Source organism: Piliocolobus tephrosceles, chromosome 18, assembly GCF_002776525.5.
Source record: "Piliocolobus tephrosceles isolate RC106 chromosome 18, ASM277652v3, whole genome shotgun sequence".
NCBI classification, from domain to species: Eukaryota; Metazoa; Chordata; class Mammalia; order Primates; family Cercopithecidae; genus Piliocolobus; species Piliocolobus tephrosceles.
The window spans coordinates 69797554-69817963 of record NC_045451.1 but is presented as its reverse complement, the minus strand read 5'-3'; the positions used below and the strand labels follow the sequence as shown (position 1 = coordinate 69817963).

Genomic DNA, 20410 nt, shown 5'->3' with positions numbered 1-20410 from the left:
TCCTAAATCTTGGTGCTTGCTTTTCTTCCTAACAAATGTCCTTTGTGGATTTTTCTTTTTCCCGGAATAAAGTACTTTTGTCCACATTAAAAAACTGTTCAGGCAGATATCCTTTCTCCTCACTGATTTTAATGGTATCTGGGAATTCATCTGCTGCTTATCAATGGACAGAAGCCACTTCGCCTGTTATCTGGGCATTTTTTTTAAAACTAAACCTTGCTCTAAAATTATTAAACCATCCTTTGCTGGCGTTAAATTCCCCAGCTTTAGATCCTTCACCTTCCTTAAAATTGTTGTATAATTACTTCACGTTTTCTTCAATCTAATCTATAGGTACATCTTTTTTTTTTTTTTTTTTTTAAGCAATCTTGCATCCACATAAAAGCTGCATGAGACAAAAGAATGTTTTACAAAAAAGTACAAAGTTTTCAAACCCACTAGCACAGATGCAGCAATAGCTTCACAAATTTCCTCTCCTTTTTTCCACTGGTCCTTATGCTGGATTCATTTATCTTCAAATGGCAGGTAACCACAGCTGTAGACCTCAATTTATAGTACATTATCAAGCAATTCAATTTTTTCTTTTAATGTCTTAACTTTTCTGTTTCTTAGGAGCACTTCTGGTATCACTAGGAGTACTTAAAATGGGTCCCCTGGTGTTATTCAAGGCTTACAGTATTCTACTAAACACGATGAAAAATATGCAAGAATCAGATGTTTCACTGTGGCATGCAACTTACTAGAGAGATGAACTTCTTATGTAGAGATGATTTGTGTCAGTCACATGGTATTTTAAGAAGATAGTCCCAATATTTGAGCTCAACACAATGGCAACAGGAGGTAGCTATGCAATTATTACAGGAGTACAATATGTACTATGGTAAATTTTATGCAGTTATGATTTAATACTGTATCTTTATGTTAGCTTACATTTCTCCTGACTCTGAATGGTGCTATGTATAGCCTATGTTTGTATGCATATGTTTTAACTTTTTAGAACAGATTTGTTTATATTTTATGGTAGTAAGTGATAGAATAGTATCTAGGTATCTTTTATGCACTTATAATGCATTTAATTTTTTCCTATTTTCAATATTTCTAGGCTATGCAGTTCATCTGAGTTTTTCCAAATTGTTCCAAATCTCAAAAATATTTTCCAATATAATTACTGAAAAAAATCCACATATAAGTAGACCTACACAGTTCAAGGGTCAACAGTATTTCCACTGTGCTAAATTATCTGACAAAAGTATTAAATATTTAAGCTTCCAATAAATATAAGCTTGATATATTTTAAATAATTTAAACTATGAAAAAGAATATTAAAGGGGTGAAATATTAATAAGCTTGATTAGTGTCTTTCAGTAAACAAAAATCTTAATATCTTAAGGGCTTTATTCTGTTGATACAATGTTTTCTGGACTTAATACTTATGTTAACTAAAATAAACTTAATTACTTTTGTAATTAAAAAGTTACATGTTCACAAAATAAATATTAGATAAAAATACAAAGAAAATAAAACTGTCCATAATCTCACCACCCAGATATAATAATTTGAAGAATCCAACATAATATCTACTAGCTCTCCCACATACGTATAAAACTTAGATGAGTAACAACCTGCTTCCTCTACTTACTAAAGTGAAAATAATTACCTATGTCATTATACTTTCCTACAACATAGTATTGTACTAATCAAATATACCATAATTTCCTTCAACGAGTTCCTATTACTAAGGGTACAGATTATTGCTAGTTTTTAATTAGAAACAATGCTGTGACAAGTATCATTACAACTAAACCTTCATGTTCATCCATGATTAACTATTTAAAATAAATCCTTGGAAGTGGAATTGTCAGATGAAAGAAATATTTTTTAGATTTCTGATAAACAATGTCAAGTTTTCCTCTAGAATAAATGCCATGCATTTTAAGTCTCATTATTTAAGGTAGATACCGTATATCACACCATTCCCCACTCACACCAAATAAAGACCTAAATTCCAGGTGTATTATAATAGGGCTACATGTAAAAACAAAACAGAAACAAAATTTGAAAAAACAGAAAATACAGGAATAGTTTTATGATACAGAGGAAGAGAAGGCCTTCTTAAATAAAATACCAAACCAAGAGCCCATAAAGTTCAATTGATCTGATACATAAAAGATGAAAACTTTAGTACAATAAACACTGTAATGAGAGTGTATTCAATCTAAGCCACAGACTGTGAAAATCTTTACATATTTGATAGAGAAAATCTAGACTAAATAAAGGCTCTTGTAGGTTAAAAACGTACTAAACCAAAAGAAAATGAGCAAAGGAGTGGATCCAACAATTCACAAAATACACATAAATTCAAAATAAACATAAGAAATGTTTACCATCACTACTGATCATGAAAATCCAAATTAAGATTTTTCATTCGTCAGATTGTTAATAATTAAAAGTTGATAATATCCAGTTTTAGCGAAGCTATGCGGAAAACGGCTCTTTCATATACTCTTGATGGTAGTATGAACTGATATAGAATTTTTGGGGGGACAATTTCCACTATTTCAGAAATTTAAAACATGTATCTCTTTTGATTTAGCAATTTCACTTCTACTGAAAAACTTCCATAAATATACACAAAGACGTTTCTATATAGGTATTTACTACAGTGTTGCCTTTGGAATGCTATACCAGAAAATATTATGCAGCTATTAAAAATTAATGAAGGCCTACCTATATATACTGACCGAAATATCTGTAAGACATTAAGGCAGACTGATACAGATGCAATAATTTAATTTTAAAAAGTTGATATGTAAGCAAATTATATATATATAAAATAAAAATGAACTGAATGAATAACCTCCTAAGTGTTAACAATAGTTCTACAGAAGAGAAAGAACCTGTGTGGGAGGGAGGGTAAGGTTGTGCAGTATATGAAGTTAAAGAAAATTTTTGTATTGTTCTCTACATACTTTTACTGTTGAATTATTTACAGTAAGTATGTACTGGTATGCTACTTGAATACTGAAAATGAAAGTAATAACACCACACTCTTACAGTCCCCATGGTTCAAGCTAATAAATGTTCTTAAAATATCTGTGAATGAATCAACTACTTTGAAGACATATAACTCAATCTCATCTAGGGCAAAACCTAACTTGGATAAAGAACGATACAGCAAGTAACAAGTCAACTAAAGTATAAGTTTAGTGTGTAAAAATATGAGTACTGACATGGAATTGCAGTAGAGATCAGGGGTTTTATGTGCAAACTCCAAAAGTTTTGTAATAAAGAATATTTTTAGAACGCTTTCATTTCAGCAGAAGGAGTAAAAGAATATGGATTAAATTGTAATCAGGATCCGTTTAAATGTTAGTGCCTGAATAGTAGGTATTGAACTACTAGTCTTACCTGCAAAATCTTTCACATTCACATTTGCCCCTAAACTTATTAATTCTTTAACTTGTTTCACATCTCCTCGAATAGCAGCCATGTGTAAAGGAGTTTCACCACGTTCATTTCTTTTATTAACTTTATCTTTCTGTCGAGATGAAGAACTAGGAGTTTTCTTTTGGGCAGGTGTTGTTTGTGATGGATGATTTGGTGTGGAATCTGTAAGAAAGAAGAAAGTTAGCAGAAGTTCTAGGCTACATATTTTGTATACTTACTTAAAGGTTTTTATTGGTAATATGCTAATCTCCTGAAACACAAGGAATACCTTCTCCCCCTAACAACCTAAACATTAACTTGGATGATACGTTAGTGACCCAAATACACAGATATCTTCCCTTAGGGCTATCAAATATCATAAGCCAATTAAAAAAAATGTTTTGTCAATTCATAAAATTGGTTTAAAAATGATAAAGTGTCAAATATGTACTCTAACATGTTTGCTTAATGAATGATGTGATGAACTACGAAATATTTTTCCGAGGTATGTCATGCTATTATTCTAAGACCTAGAGGAAGTGAAATTGAAGGCTGGAGTCCATACCTCTGACTCAGACAAAGCATTGGAGTTCTGTTCTTATATTATGTATAAATCAAGGTCATAATGATTTCATATTATATATGAAAGATAAAAGTTACAAAAAAAAAGGGCAGCCTGGAAAAGGGCCTTTAAAAACTGTGCTTTGCCTTCTCATATTTTGATATTTGTTCTAGTTTCTATATTTAAAACAATAAGCTAAATTAGATGATGCCCAAAGTCTCCTCTCCAATTTCACAACTACAAAAAAAACAAAAACCCGTTTCTTAATTAAGGATTCAAGACATATATACAGTGTTAATTAATTCTGAAAATTTACAACTATCTAAAAGAAACTGCTCTAAGAGAAAAGAAATCTATGGAAAATAACTTTTTACCAGTTTAAAACCTAACATGATTAGAGCTCTAAGGCAATACCATCCTTTCCTCAATTAAAAAAAAAAAAAAAAGTATTAAGGTTCACCTTCTAGACTTTTTTTTTTTTTTTTTTTTTAGATGGAGTCTCGCTCTGTTGCCCAGGCTGGAGTGTGGTGGTTTGATCTCGGCTCACTGCAACCTCCGCCTCCCGGGTTCAAGAAATAAAATTCTCCCACCTCAGCCTCCCGAGTAGCTGGGATTACAGGTGTATGCCACCATGCCCAGCTGATTTCTGTCTCTTTTAGTAGAGACAGGGTTTCACCATGTTAGCCAGGCTGGTCTCAAACTCCTGGCCTCAAGTGATCCGCCTGCCTCAGCCTCCCAAAGTGCTGAGATTACAGGCGTAAGCCACCATGCCCGGCCCTACCTTTTGGACTTTAAAGTACATTGTCTCAGTAATAGTTTCCTACATAAGTTTTTCTAGAAATTTACACTCCCTAAGAGAAGGGCTTTATCTATCTTACTCATCACTACTTAGAAGACCTTTTACATACCACAGTGGTATTCAAGAAATATTTGTTGAATGAATAAATTTTAATATAATCCTTATAGTCAAATTATTTGTCAAGAGAATTTGCTTGCTGAATTTCTTAAAATCTAAAGACGTATCTAATGAATAAAACAATTAACCATAAACTCCAAGTATATCTGTATGATGGCAAACATCTTGATATTTCAAGTTTTCCATTTTAATTCTATACATATTAATACAGAGAGTTGACTAAGAATCACCCTTAAAAGGACCAGCTGCAGAACAGTATTATAGTATACTCCTATTTATACTAAAAAAATAAAAAAAATTAACCCATAACAAAAGATACATATTTGTATGTTTATGCCTAGAAAAGCCACACAAATAAAGATAAGAAACTGTTAACAGTGGTCACCTCTTGAGGGGAGGTGACTGGAGATGAAAGACTTTTACTTTTTATCTGTTGGTCTTTTAATTTATTCTAAGAAGGACAAAGGTTCACGTTATTTTAAAAAATCAGTTTTAACAAATGTCTTTCCATTTAACTATTAAATCAGACTTAAAGTCAAAGACAAAATTTTACAGAAACAAAGGTTTTACATGGTAAAATGTCTTCTATTTGGTCACAGACTTTCCCACATTGGAGGTGGAAAAGGTAGGAGTAACCACAACGTACTCTATTTTTAAAAGCAGGAAGCCCTAAAGCGTTTTTTTAGCAGTGACAGATATTAGATACACTTATGCTTTGAAATTATAATACTCAGAAACTCTTAAGAATTTAACCATGTCATCCCATTTTTTAAAAAGGGCAATACAGGAAAAACTCACTGAAAAAAATATCTTTTTCAATACATTTCAACATGATCTGTTACGTAACCCAGAGTCTTACATAAAATTGCTCTGAATGCAGGGCCAACAGAAATTTTCTCCAGACAAAAGTGATTTATTTTCTTGAATCAGTCAATGAGAACTATGTAACTCAAAATTTTTCCTCTGTACTTTTAGCTGCCAGGATGTGAATAGTAATAACTGTCTCAGGCCAGTTGTCTGGATTTTATCTACCTTTTTAGCTCCCTTTTATAAATCAGCATGCTGTTTGGTTTGTTCCCTTTTTGTTTTTGTCCTGCTGGTAAGTCGTCATCAATTATCTTTGGAGCACACAGTATATAAACAAACATACATACATACATGTGGCGCAACACCTTAATTGGAAATGTGACATGAAATATGAAATAAACATAATATACTGCTGACATTTTTCCTTATAAAAGAATTCAGATCTTAATAAAATATGGATTACACATAGTGTAAAGAGCCCTACTCTTGTATAGCTTCTACTTTAGCAGAGGATACAGATGATAAACTGTCACACAAATAATCATAAAATTACCACTGACTTACGAGTAATTCTGATTAAATCCAAGAAAGAATCAAAATTGAAAGCAGTTAAAATAATTGTTAAGACTACAGTTGCCTGAGGAAAACTAGGGATACACATTAACTCAATGATGGTAGGTATCACCTGGACTGTTGTCTCTTGCTGTCATCTGCATAAGGAGTGCCATCTGTTTTCGCTCAGAGAGTGGATAACCAAAAAGAATGCTAACTGGTGTGGATTTCTTATTTCCAGCTTCCTTTTTTGTTTTCTTCTTTTCTGGACCTTCTTTCTCTGGAATTATTAACACATATGTAAGAATGTGAAACAAATCCAAGTACTCAAAAGCAAGGGGTAAGATGATTTTTTTGATAGATGCTGTACATATATGAGAAATGTGTACAATATATGAACTAGTACTAGCCAGACAAAAGCACAATGGATTTTATATTATATAAATAATTTTCTTCCTGACTGCTTTGAAAAAAATATATTCTTAATTCTATTGTTTTCAGAAAATTAGTAATACTTGGAAATTTATTACTAGTAAAATTTTACCTTAATGACTTGCTCTAGTAAAATTTAATTCCTTAATGGTGCAGACATTCTTTAGTATTACATCTTTGAAACCTCTTTTATTCACAATTTTATTCATAATCGCTGATAAGCCTATATAGCAATGCTCCTTCAAATTACTTCCTTAATTCCAGCAATGATTTATACAATCTTCCAACGAGCTAAATATTTAAGACAAGTCTTAATCACACAGAATAACTACTGGAAAAAAGTACCAAATCATTTCATTCCAGTCATAGGATAGCTGAACATGAAATAGTCAAAGCCAAGAATGTGCAAATTAAAGATTCTGTGTGGCTATGGGTTAACAGATCTTGCAAAGATCCAAAAATTTTCAAGGATCTTTTCAAAGAGATCTGACCCATCATGAAGTTAGCTCTCAGATTTAACTATCTGGAAAACCCATTAGTAATGCAGCCTGCATTCCCCATTAAGTGTTAGCACATTCAGACTGAACTGAATTCTGTAAGTAAGAGATGCAGATGTTTGTCTTTTCTGTAAGACTCCTTTGGGAGTGAAGGCGGGTGCTCTGTGCAACCAAATGCAGAGGTCTGGCTATTACCTGTCCAGGTATCTATTTCTTGGGAAACCCTATACAAACATCTGGAATTTACTGATCCAGGATTGAGGGTACCTGCAAAGAGGAGCTGCAAAAATAAATAAGTAAAATAAAGAATATTTAAAAATAGCAAAAATGGGAAAAGGAAAGGCTTAGCAGTCAAAACAGTGTCTTTTTTCAAGCATATATGAAGAGCAGCTAAAAAACTCTAAAAGAAAAGCATGTTTTAATCTAGCAAGTTTAAAAAAAACTAATTAAAACCTGATATTATTAGCAGGCATAAGAAATTGAAGTAATAATTCTTCCAGTGTGCCACTTAATCAGGATACTCTGTCACCTTCATGGCTGAGAAAAATCAGAGGTCCTAATTTTAAAAACTCTGCTGCCCATAAATCTTTCAAAATTAGACATTTCCTAAAAAGTCCATTTTCTTGAATATTTGATTTTGCATAAAAACAAAATTTCAAGACTTATTTAAATCAACTTTATTTTTTCCAGTATCTTTTCTTTTCATATTTATTTCATTATCATAAATGATCCAATTTAGTATAAATCCAATTTTAGCACAGTATTTTTCCTAACTTACACTGTATTATAAAGCCCTAAACAGATCTTTGGAGAAGCCAATTTTTTTCCTGAAGCATATATGGATTTTTTCTCTTAATTTTCTGCATATCCTGGTTCTCTAGTATTTAATAAGGAACCACAACTGTTGTTGTTTTAATGGTTTTCCATTTGAATAACAAATCTTTACCTATAATGAATGTATTTCTCTCCTAAAATAAATATATTTAACATTGTGAAAATTTTATAGAAAATAGAAAAGATGTTTCAAAGACAAGAAATGAAATCTAGTAATAAGAGGAAACAAAAAATACTTAGCATCTATGCTCAAAATGTTTTCTAAATATTGGGGAAAATTTTGTATTTTTGTTTGTAAAACGAGTGCTTTTTTTGGACTGCATTTTAATACAAGGTTTAAAAAAGCCAGTCTAACGTGATAAAGTAATATATATCCAGGCAACAGTAAAAAGATACTTATAAATGCATCATTAGAATGCTATGCTGCCAAAACTATTTAAAGATGTAATTATTTTGGAAAGAAATAAACAAATTGTATACATTCCAAATATTTAAAACAAAAATTCAAATCAGATGCTAGCATCCAATATAAACTCTATTTTCTTTGAGTTACCATAGTCATTGTCTGAGTTCATATTCTGCATGAGACAGGAAAGAAAGAAAACAGCAGCCGGTGTAAGGCAGCTAGGAGAGAGACAACTATACTGTTTGTCAAAACTTGTGTTAGACTAATATGTCCCAAAGTATGCGTTTTCAAGTTTAAAGCAGTCAACAAGACTATCTGGAATTTGTCCTAGAAATAATTTGTTTCCTCTGATCCATCATAAGTAACAAATGATAATATACTATATATCTTATAAAGAGTTAGCTACTTCTCTTATTAGGAAGGTGATTCAATAATACTTAAAAAAAAGAGCTACTTCTCAAGATTCAGTACCTGAAAAATGTATTTATTTGCCCTAATAGACAAGAACTTTAAAGTTTAAATGCTAAGTATACTGACAAATGTGCTCATTTAGCACAGTCTACTATAAACTTCCATTCAGACAGCCTAGGGATTTTTTAAAGAAAATATACATGAGATTCACTTAAGACTATTCAAACAGAGCAATGGACTTTTCAGTGCTCCAACATTCTTTCAAGGTTTAGAGGATCTTCAGATATACAAAGATGTTCCACTTTTATAATGCTGAAAATTAATGCTTTCTTTTTGGGTCTTGTAATAAATAGAAAGCTCAACGTCATCACATCCCAATTAAGTATTAAGTATCTATTAAGGAGAAGAGACAAAATTGTTTTTCTTAGGGAACTCGGTTCATAAACCTATTAGTGTCTCAGAAATTAAAGAATATAACATCTTCCCACAAAGCAGTCACTATAAGAATCAAACAATGGAATCACAACTCAAAGATGAACATAATTAAATCAATCCTGTTTGCAACGTACATACTTCAATTCTGAAAAAAAAAATTGCCATTACTCTCTGTTTCTAAAGTATCTACATGAATCTCTTAATTGAATGTCTGCATCTTTTGATTTCCAGCAATGATACTCAGATTTTGGGTGGCTTCATATACATACAGCTCTTTCAGGGGCACTTTGGTGCTTAGAAGTCACCTTTTAGAAAAGCACGCATAATTCCCCAGTAACTGACCGTAAATATGAGCCACGCCCCTCAATTTTGGTAACCAGGCACTATTGACTTATCAGCTCAATTAAAACTTTCAGGATAATTTGAAGAATAATTATTTGGTTCTTCCACTGCCCCTACCCAACCCCACAAATGTATACAATAAATAAAAAGTGTATAAAAACAGGTTTACTTTGGTTTTTATAGCTAAATGTCATATGCTGAACACTAGACACTTAGACACCCCGGGACTAAAAAAATTAACATTTTTATTTAAGTTCAGAGATAACAATGTTAGTCAATTTAAAAAAAGACAATCAAAAAACATTTAACTAATTAGCTTTCACATACTAGAAAACATATTTACTCTTTAAGAGGACACAATACTTGTATATTCTCTTGTATTCTATCTGGAGCAATTATGAATCAGTAACATATAACAACAGGTGCCACAGCTTAACAGAGAGGTTGCAACACAGTTAGTGGTAATGCCATTTCTCTAGGTGACCTGGTATTTTAATTTAGTTAATAGTTAAATTTAACCTAGGCAACAAAGTCAATAAAGGCTAATGAGTTCAATGGAAAAAAATTGTATTAAACGTGTTTTTTAGAAAACATCACGTGAGTAAAGGGTAAGATGACACTGTCTACTGAAATCAGTACACCTGGTATATACCTTGTGAAGGGTATACAACAAAACACTTGGGTATTTTCCCATAGGAGTCACTGCACTCTGCAATACCCGGGGTTAACTTTCACACTGTTTTCTACACGAATGGTGTTCCCCACATTGTGCTGTAAAAAATCAGAGTGGAGGTATACAGCAGTCCTACTACAAGGTCCACACAGCTTGTGTTGGATATGATACACTGAGTACCTCAGAGCAAAAACGGGAAAATGTGGTGTCACCCATGTAGTTCATTTAACCAAAGATACCTATATACTGGTTTGAAAATAAGTTACTTATAGTACAATAATTAATTGTAAATGTGACAGAAACCACTGGCTAAACAGGAGCACCTGATAATCTAATTACCTGAGTATGTCCTGTAAGAAGATATAAGTCTCTCCCCCCAATTTTCACTTGTATGTCCTGGATCTGAATCTACAGAATGAGAAGAGACAGGAGAAGAGAAAAAAGCACACGGAGGGAAATGCAGAATTCAACAAACCAACATTTTTCAAAAGACCACCAGTTAATAAGCTGTCATTGTTTTGCCAAAAGATTATTTTTAAAGTAAAGCCAAAATTATATTTAAAATACAGGTTTGATCAACACCTAATATTTTAAATTCTTCAACAAAAATATCTTAAAGTTGGGAAATTCAATCATGCAGTTTCAATAACAGGTATTACTGATGTCATATATTAAAACACACTAGCTTTTTTGAGGCTATGTATTTTTTCAACCTCTGAGTAACAGTAAAAGCGCCAGTACTTTATCACTGGTTTTCTGTTTAGAACTTGTCCTATGCTTTTTGTTCTACGAGTGCCAAAACTACTCTGGAGATAGAAGAACACTTTGGACTGCACTATCATCCTACACCACAGACCTTTCCACAAATTATATACACTTCAAATGGTATAAATTACTACACTGATTACTACTGAAGACCACCTGGAAAGAAAGTAACCTAAATCAAAACAAAGTTTATCGGTTAAGAATATGGAATTCTGGCTGGGCGCAGTGGCTCACACCTGTAATCCCAGCACTTTAGGAGGCCAAGGTGCGTGGATTATCTGAGGTCAGGAGTTCAAGACGAGTCTGGCCAACATGGTGAAACCCCATCTCTACTAAAAATACAAAAATTAGCCAGGTGTGGTGGCGCATGCCTGTAATCCCAGCTACTTGGAGGCTGAGGCTGGAGAATCACTTGAACCCGGGAGGCAGGGATTGCGGTGAGCTGAGATCGTGCCATTGCACTCCAGCCTGGGTGACAGAGTGAGGAGACTCCGTATCAAAAAAAGAAAAAAAAAAAACAAAAAAAGAGAGAGAGAGAGAGAGATATGGAATTCTGCCTAACAATTCATGACAGAGAAATATGAATATGGAGAACTGACTTTGGCAATATGGCCAGAGCAGATATTTTTACTTATAAATATATTTTGACTTACAAATGCCATTTCAACTCACAATATTATTGTGATCTTCATATCCTTAATTGACAGACTTTTTCCCAGGATCACTGTTACACAGTATTCATGATTTCAGTTAGGTATAAGTAACCAAGTGTTCAAAAAAAACACAAGAGAACAAATAAACACTAAGCATCATACGTGAAAATTTTACAGATAAGCCTAAAAGTTTAGTGATGAGAAAGTTCACACAACTGAAAGAGGAATCATCAATAACATTTAGACCAACTCTAAAGTAAACAGGTAACTGGGCTAAATGGTAAAACTTTCAATGAACACGTATTTCAAAATGGAATACATTAAGTTAGCAACTAAAAAATTTCATGAAAAATAGTATGTGACAAAGACAAGCAAAAAAATTTAAATAACCACCATAGATTGCAAAGCACACCAGCAACCATTAAATTGTGCCAATAGGATTAAATGAATTGTTGAAAGCAGATATTATTTTAATAGATTAAACCACAGTGAATAAACTAACCTTTCAATGACATTAATGTAGTTTAACAGTTTATCCAAATCTTCCTTTGGAAGTAAGCAACCACTCTGACCCCACACACTCTTTGGCTTTTACTCAAACAACTATGTTTCTATTGGTGGCATCTGCATAGTCTACAAAGCTTTAACTCAGGAACTGGAAAATTAAAGCTTCTATTAACATATCCCTGTCCCCTTCCTCAACTTCTTCCTTTTACGCTGTACTAAGACTAGGCTGTATGAGGTTACCACCGTTTATGAGACTGATATAAAACACTGAGTGCAAAGCAGAGCCACTCTCTCTCCCACACATGTTCTTTATAGCGAGGCAAAACAAGTGATACTTGTATTTTAAAACCAATCTTTTTAAGTTAATATTTTGCTTGGGTTGCAAGGAAATAAGAGAAAAATACCAAAAATATTTTTAAAAGCCTGTACTGTATGTTTGAAACTTTCATAATGAAATATCAGGAAGGGAGCAGAGGTAAATGTATCACGAATAACTGGCAGGAAAAAAATCACCAAAGGTGATTATTCTTACCAAGCAAAGCACTCATTTTATCTATTTTAATATAGTTCCCAGAAAAATTGTATCTATCTGTTTTCTTTTTAAAAGAAGCTCCTCTCCTCAAATCTGATTGAGTCACACTATAATATGGTAAACCCTTAAATGGCATCTAAAGTCTTAGGAAAATAGAACTAAGGCTGGCTGAGATTTTGTTAATAAAATTTCAACGTATTCTACAACTGCCTCCATAGACTTAGTGAACACATCATACTGTGTTCTCTGAATTTTCTCATATTATCTTTTTAAAATGCCAAAAAAGGTTGGGCGCAGTTGCTCACACCTGTAATCCCAGCACTTTGGGAGACCGAGATGGGTGGCTCAATTGAGGTCAGGAGTTTGAGACCAGCTTGGCCAACATGGTGAAACCCCACCTCTACTAAAAATACAAAAGTTAGCCGGGTGTGGTGGCGCAAGCCTGTAATCCCAGCTACTCAGGAGGCTGAGACAGGAGAACTGCTTGAACGTGGGAGGCAGAGGTTGCAGTGAGCCGAGACTGTGCCACTGCACTCCAGCCTGGGTGAAAGAGTGACATTCTGTATCACTTAAAAAAAAAAAAAAAAAAAAAAAAGCCAAAACAATTAGTAAACTATTTGCCTACTAATAATGCTAAGAGGAAACAATTACTTAAAGAAAAAAGTGAAAGACATTCAATCTTTCTGATTATTTAAACATGCAAACTAAAATGACAAAGGACTACTGGTTTATCTCTATAGAACATCAGATTTATTAACCTAAAGAAAAACATGTCCCCCAATGCTATTTGAGGTTAAAGAACATTCATATACTGCTGGAGGCTTTCTAACTAGGTCTAATTATTTTGGAGAAACATGAAGAATCATAGAAATGTTTAACCCTTACAACACCGTAACCTTACTCCTGGGAATGAATAAAGAAACAACTCAGTGTACGACAAACATCACAATCTGCAAAGATGCTCTTGATGGCATTATTCGTAACAAAAGAATTATAAATTTAGTTTGAGGGCCAAGAAGAGACTCTCTCATGTAGCCTCAAGACAGCTGTTTAACACTTTCACATTAAGAGAGTTTGGCTTTCCCCTGGACAGCATAAGACTAGGAAAGAAATTAAGTATGATTTTGTGACTGATAATGCAGGAACAAAGTTCACTTAGCTGGAGACTGTATTAATTATTGAAGATAACAAAAGTTATCAGTTATTGATTACACTATATATGGTGGCAGACATTATATGATACCTATACAATATTCATTCTCTTTTTCTTACCAGGAATACCCCAGTTTTGATCAGAGAAACAGTATGCCCGGCTGAAAGTATGATTTTTCAGACTCCCTTGCAACTAGAATAGCCTAACCAATCAGATGCAGAAACAAAAAGGCCAAATCTCACTGGGAAAAAAACACTTTTGTCCTTGGTCTTTTCCCTCCTACTTTCTACCCAGGAAGAAGCAATACTCTTGTGATTATAAGGCAAAATGATTAAGGACAAAGCCCATGTATGAGCTAAGAGTGGCACAGCATTAAGATGAAAAGAGATCAGAGCCTGATGGCATTATTGAACTGCTATGCCAACCCTGTACTGCCTATGCTTAGCCTTCTTACTGCATTAAACTGTAAAATTCCTATGTAATTAAACCAGTGTTAGTTTTTGGTTATGTTTAATTTAGTTTTACAAGCTAAATTTACATGCTATGTCACTTGAAGGTCGCAATTCTCTGAAACTGATACTATTATATGTACTTTTACAGATAAGGAAGCTGGGACTTACAAAGAAGTCAAATTACTGGGCCAACGCTTGTAGGGGACTGAGGGTCAACACTAGTCAGATTCCAAAATCTTCAGTAATAAACACTGCCATGATTTACCTCTGCTACAACTAAAAAATCTATCCTGTCAATTCTAGAGTAGCAGAGAATGAAAGGAGAAGGTAAAAATTAGTGATAAAGCAACCTGATGTAGGTGTAAGAAATGTCTTTTAGATAAGCAGTTGCTTTTTACTTCCACAGGTTCAATAGGTCATCGTATATACTGGCTTAATGTTCCACAGGACAGAATTCATGAGAATTCTTTGACACAGTAAGACAATGTTAGTGATTTGTTGAAATAAATTAATTCAGAATGAACATAGTACTATGATAGAGCTACAAGGACCCACTGGCCTGATTTCAAATTATGTTGTAATTCATTCCCTAATTTCTTCTGTCTAGCCAAGCACTTACTTTTCTAGAAAGTGTTTTCTTTTTTAAAAAAATTAGTAAGTATTAAATAATTGAGAATTTAGGAAGTTTAAGACACATTATGATACCTTGCAAAATGAAGGCTAGGAATCTCTCATTCAGTAGACAGCATTACTGCTAATTGGGGTGCCAGTGGGCTTTCCTTGGACAATGTTATGAATACCTCTTTCAAAAAGTAGTGACTTTATAAAAGTAACATATATCCATTATTTCAAGAATTCAAGCCATACAAAAAGGACCAAGAAGAAAGTAACAGATGCCCCACATCCAAGAAATAAAGTGTTAACCTCTGGCAAGCATCACTCCCAGCATCCATCTAAATATCTATTAATGACCAAGGAACTAGCAGAGACAGTAATAAATTTATGTAAGAACAAGAAAATAACACACATATGGTGTTTTGAAATAAAAGGCTTAAAGACTAATTTTATTTTAATTCAACATTAAAAAAAAAACTAAAGACATTGTTTCTTCCTTATAAAAGATACTACTATAAATATAAACAAAAATATAAAGGAATTTTAAATACAGGAACACTAAAAAGTTTATATAATCATTTTAAGAAACTATATACTTCTTTAGATAATATCAGTTAATCCCTTGCTTACAAGAGATAAGATGATATGCTTTCTCTTTATTCCCTACCCCTTGTTCTATTATTTCCTTAAGTCAAGGTTTATAACATTTATATTTTGTTCTGTACCCAAAACACATTCAACAGGTATAGTTCCTACAGTGAAAAAAGTCTTATATTTAGACAGTCTTAATCTTTCCATGTGTTAATATACATGTGTGCACATATATACACGCAATAAATGTAAATACACAAATTACAATTTTAATGCCAATAGCACATACTGTTTCATAATCTAATTTTTTACTTCCAATATCATGATCATCTTCCCATATTATGTATTCTTCTACAGCTGCAGTACAGTGGCATGATCATAGCTCACTGTAGCCTCAACCTACCAGGCCAAGCAATATTCATGCATCAACATCTCAAGTAGCTGGGATTACAGGCGCACACCACCAAGCCTGGCTCATTTTTTAATTTGCTTGTAGATACAGGGTCTCACTCTGTTGGCCAGTCTGGTCTCAAACTCCTGGCCTCAAGTAATCCTCCTGCCTTGGCCTCCCAAAGTGCTGGGATTTCAGGTGTGAGTCATCATGCCCAGCCTTACAACATTATTTTTAAGGGTGAAAACTCTATTTCTTCATTGAATTTATCATAATGTAATAAATCCTGTATTAGTCAACACAATTCTCCTGGTATTTTTGCTATTATAAAGAAAGCTGAGGCTGGGCGTGGTGGCTCAAGCCTGTAATCCTAGCACTTTGGGAGGCCGAGACGGCGGATCACGAGGTCAGGAGATCAAGACCATCCTGGCTAACACGGTGAAACCCCGTCTCTACTGAAAAAATACAAAAAATTAGCCAGGTGTGGTGGTGGGCGCCTGTAGTCCCAACTACTCGGGAGGCTGAGGCAGGACAATGGCGTAAACCCGGGAGACGGAGCTTGCAGTGAGCTGAGATCGCACCACTGCACTCCAGCCTGGGCGACTGAGCGAGACTCTGTCTCAAAAAAAAAAAAAAAAAAAAAGGCTGAGATAAACATCCTTAAAAACAAATGCTTTCATCAATAATTATTTATTAGAGGCCAGGCACGGTGGCTCACTCCTGTAATTCCAGCACTTCGGGAGGCTGAGGCTGGGAGATCACTTGAGGTTGGGAGTTAAGAGCCTGGCCAATATGGCGAAACCCCGTTCCCACTAAAAATATGAAAAGTAGCTAGGCAGGCACCTGTAATCCCAGCTACATGGGAGGCTGAGGCAGGAGAATCACTTGAACCCAGCAAGCAGAGGCTGCAGTGAGCTGAGATGACACCACCGCACTCCAGCCTGGGTGACAGAGTGACTCTGTCTCAAAATAATAATAGTCATTATTATAATAAATGCCCAAAGAAAAAATCAGTCAAATGTTAAGAAACAATTTTTTATATACATTGTCCTATTTACCTTAAACAAAGTATTTCTATAATTTAGACACACTAAAGCAAATTCCTATGTCCAACCCATAACTACTGGGTGATTCAGACCAAAAACAATTTTGTCATTCATCATAAATTGTATTTCTTTGACTACTACTGATGTATTTTTTCATGTATTTCTTTGCCAACTATAATTGTTGTTCTGAACTGCTTGTATTTTTTTGGTCAATTTTCCCATTTTTGAGTTTCCTTTTCACACTTAAGAGATCTTTAAATACTACATATATTAAGGGTTTTGATAAATGCTGCATGTTTCTTCCTTCTGTATCTTTATCTTCACAGTTTCAGCTAATAGTTTAAAATATAGCATATTACACAAAAAAGATCAATGTCAAATATGAAGTCTGATGCTGTATTTTTCATATGGGAAATATCACTTAATGGTACTGAATTCTACTTTTTTTTTTTTTTTTACTTATATAAAAGACACTTGAATGTAAATAACACATTTTGTACTGGCACTAGGGAAATCCTCCTTAACGTTTTCATTGTGTGTGATATGTTAAACCAAAGACGTCATCTATTACTTCCTAAAATTTATAAATAAAGCCCACCAAAAAAATAAATACAATCGACCTTGAACCACCTGATTTTGAACTGCACAGATCCACTTACACAGGAATTTTCTTCTGCCTCTCTGCATCCCTGAGACAGCAAGATCAACCCCTCCTCTTCCTCAGTCTACTCAGTGTGAAGACAATAAGGATGAAGATCTTTACAATGATACACTTCCATTTAATGAACAGTAAATATATTTTCTATTCTTTATGGTTTTCTTAAGTAACATTTTTTTCTCTAGCTTAAAGAGTACAGTATATAATAATATAACATATGTCATCTAAGATTTAGTAAAGAAAAAAATAACTTAATACACAAAAGATTTGTTAATTGACTGTTTATGTTACTGGTAAGGCTTTGGTCAACAGCAGGCTATTAGTAGTTAAGTACTTGGGGAGTCAAAAGATACACAGATTTGACTGTGTAAGGGGGGGAAGGATGGGGTTAGCGCCCCTAGTCCCCACATGGTTCAAGGGTCAATTGTGTTTTAAATCCATCAAAATTTTGTTTGGTGACAACATGTAACATTTCAAATGGAAGAATAAGTGTTATAAAACAGTCTTACAGAGAGTTACGATATCCCAACTAAAGTCCAATAGTAGAAAAAACTGTAAGGGGGAAAGTGTATATAACCCAATTTTAGACATATGAATTAGGTTACATTTATTCAATACCTAAATTTTTATCTTCCTAAGTAACATTTTCTCCTTTATTTTATTCTAAATAAAATAAAAATCCATCTGATCCAATGACAAAGGCTCTCATGAAAAGATTATCTTGAAACTTTATTCCTTAAAAATATTAATATTCTTCAAATTTATCAAAATCCGTTTTTTCGAACAACTATCAGAAATATACTCTCATTGGAAAACAAAACCCGAGTAATGTGAGTAATTTAAAAATGACTAGCAAAGAAACCTTTAATACGCGAGAAGAGTTCAATCTTACATGGTTGTCCAAAGGCACATAAGCACCTTCTTCTCAGCTAAGCGACCTAGTAATAGCTTGAGAATATCACTTACGATGCTTTGGGGTGGGGGGAAATAGGTTCTGAATCTCTCAAAGAAACCAGTGTAGCTTAAAATGAAAAAGCACATGATTTCGTAATCACTGCAAGAAAGAGCAATCTTCAAAGTTTAAAAATGTCATGAGTGTTTAAGAACAATTTTTAATTCACACAACAGCAGTGCCAAAATACACAAAAGGAGACCTGGCTACCAAAAGCATATACTACATGATTTTCTAAAGCTATGTTAGCATAGAATGTTCCAAAAATCTTACGAGTATTTTCAGTTTCTGGAGTCAAGATCATTTCTAAACTGACCATTAAAATGACTAGAAAGATATAGGCAGAATATAATCTATGTACGTAAACTCAGAATGGAATACTTTCTCTGAGGCCAAAACATTTTTAAGAACAGTTCATTATTAATATTTCATGCAGGGAGGGATTGCATTGGGAGTTATACCTGATATTAATGATGAATTGATGGGTGCTGACGAGTTGATGGGTGCAGCACACCAACATGGCACAAGTATACATATGTAACAAACCTGCACGTTATGCACATGTACACTAGAACTTAAAGTATATTAAAAAAAAAAAGAAAAAAATATTTCATGCAATGACTAAAACTACAGTAAATACATACATTCAAGTTTATATTAGTTTCAAAAATCGGTTAGTTCAGGGCTAAAACACAAGCTAGTAATTTATTAGATAGCAATAATAAGAATCTCATCTGCTATGAATAACCGGGATTGGCTGATTTCAACTATCAATTTCTGGTATGTAGGAGTTTTGGGAAACAAAAATTCTATGAAAAGCACTGAGGCAGTTTAGCCTCAATTTGTGTGTGTGTGTGTGTGTGTGTGATGCATGTTTCTAATTCATTTCTGAATCTAAAGTGCCTAAACTACTTTGGGGTGTGACCTTATGTTCACAAAAGCTCAACAACTTTTTCTCAAATCTGCATATTCTATTGCTTCCTTATCACTGAGTAAATTTTAATCATTTGAGTGCTCCCCCCAAAATTAATTTCTTGATAAAGAAATTCACAATAAACATTCAAAGAGTAAGGAATAAAGAAAATTGTTTCCATCTCTGGTTAGAAACCACATTTGGCATGACAGATGAATTTCTGCCCCAAAATGATAAATCTGAAACAGTGAAATACAAATATTTCTCAATAAACTGGGATGTCAAGAGGAGTGGTGCACAAGAAACAAAAATCAGAATTAAAGAGTGAACAAGATTTTACCAGAGAACAGCAAATTATTCTACCTGTGTCTGAATCTCGTTCTTCATTTCTTGATGGGCTAATGGTAAAAGGAAGTTTACGTTTCATGGATGATTTCTCTTTCATCTCCTTGCTCACATCACTTCGTTCAATTTTTGGAGTTTTGCTGTAGGATGCAATCTTGTCTTTACTCTATTAAAAAGTCAAATAAAGTTATATCAACATTAGCTAAGCAATACAGTATAGAAACCCCTCCTTACTAGGGAAAAACATACACAAAAAGAGAGACAGTGTTACTATCACTGTATTCAATATACTCTAGACTCAGCTTCAACAAGTACATTTTTTCCTAACCTGTTTCATATTTCCCTATTATTTAATAACATAATTTTATATTTATTTTTAAATATTTTACGTTCAGGGGTACCTGTGCAGGTCTGTTATATGAGTAAATTGCATGTCACTGGGGTTTGGGGTAAAGATTATTTCATTACCCAGGTAATAAGCATAAGTACCTGATAGGCAGTTTTTTGATCCTCTCTCTCCTCCCACCCTCAAGTAAGCCCCAGT

The 20410-nt window shown here is 33.6% G+C and overlaps 1 protein-coding gene across 13 annotated transcripts in view; it reads right to left on the bottom strand.

Moving 5' to 3' along the window:
- Nucleotides 1-20410, bottom strand: part of ANKRD12 (ankyrin repeat domain 12) — a 132475-nt gene that overhangs the window by 59097 nt on the left and 52968 nt on the right. For 8 of the 13 annotated variants that reach the window (XM_023228392.2, XM_023228390.3, XM_023228391.3 and 5 more), the window contains 4 exons: nucleotides 19885-20032; nucleotides 10633-10701; nucleotides 6397-6543; nucleotides 3409-3609 (listed from right to left, as the gene is read on the bottom strand). In XM_023228392.2, coding sequence (XP_023084160.1) covers nucleotides 3409-3609; nucleotides 6397-6543; nucleotides 10633-10701; nucleotides 19885-20032 — 565 coding nt within the window. The remainder of the gene's footprint in view (nucleotides 1-3408; nucleotides 3610-6396; nucleotides 6544-10632; nucleotides 10702-19884; nucleotides 20033-20410) is intronic. The other 5 variants (XM_023228400.2, XM_023228398.3, XM_023228402.3 and 2 more) reach the window with 3 other exon arrangements.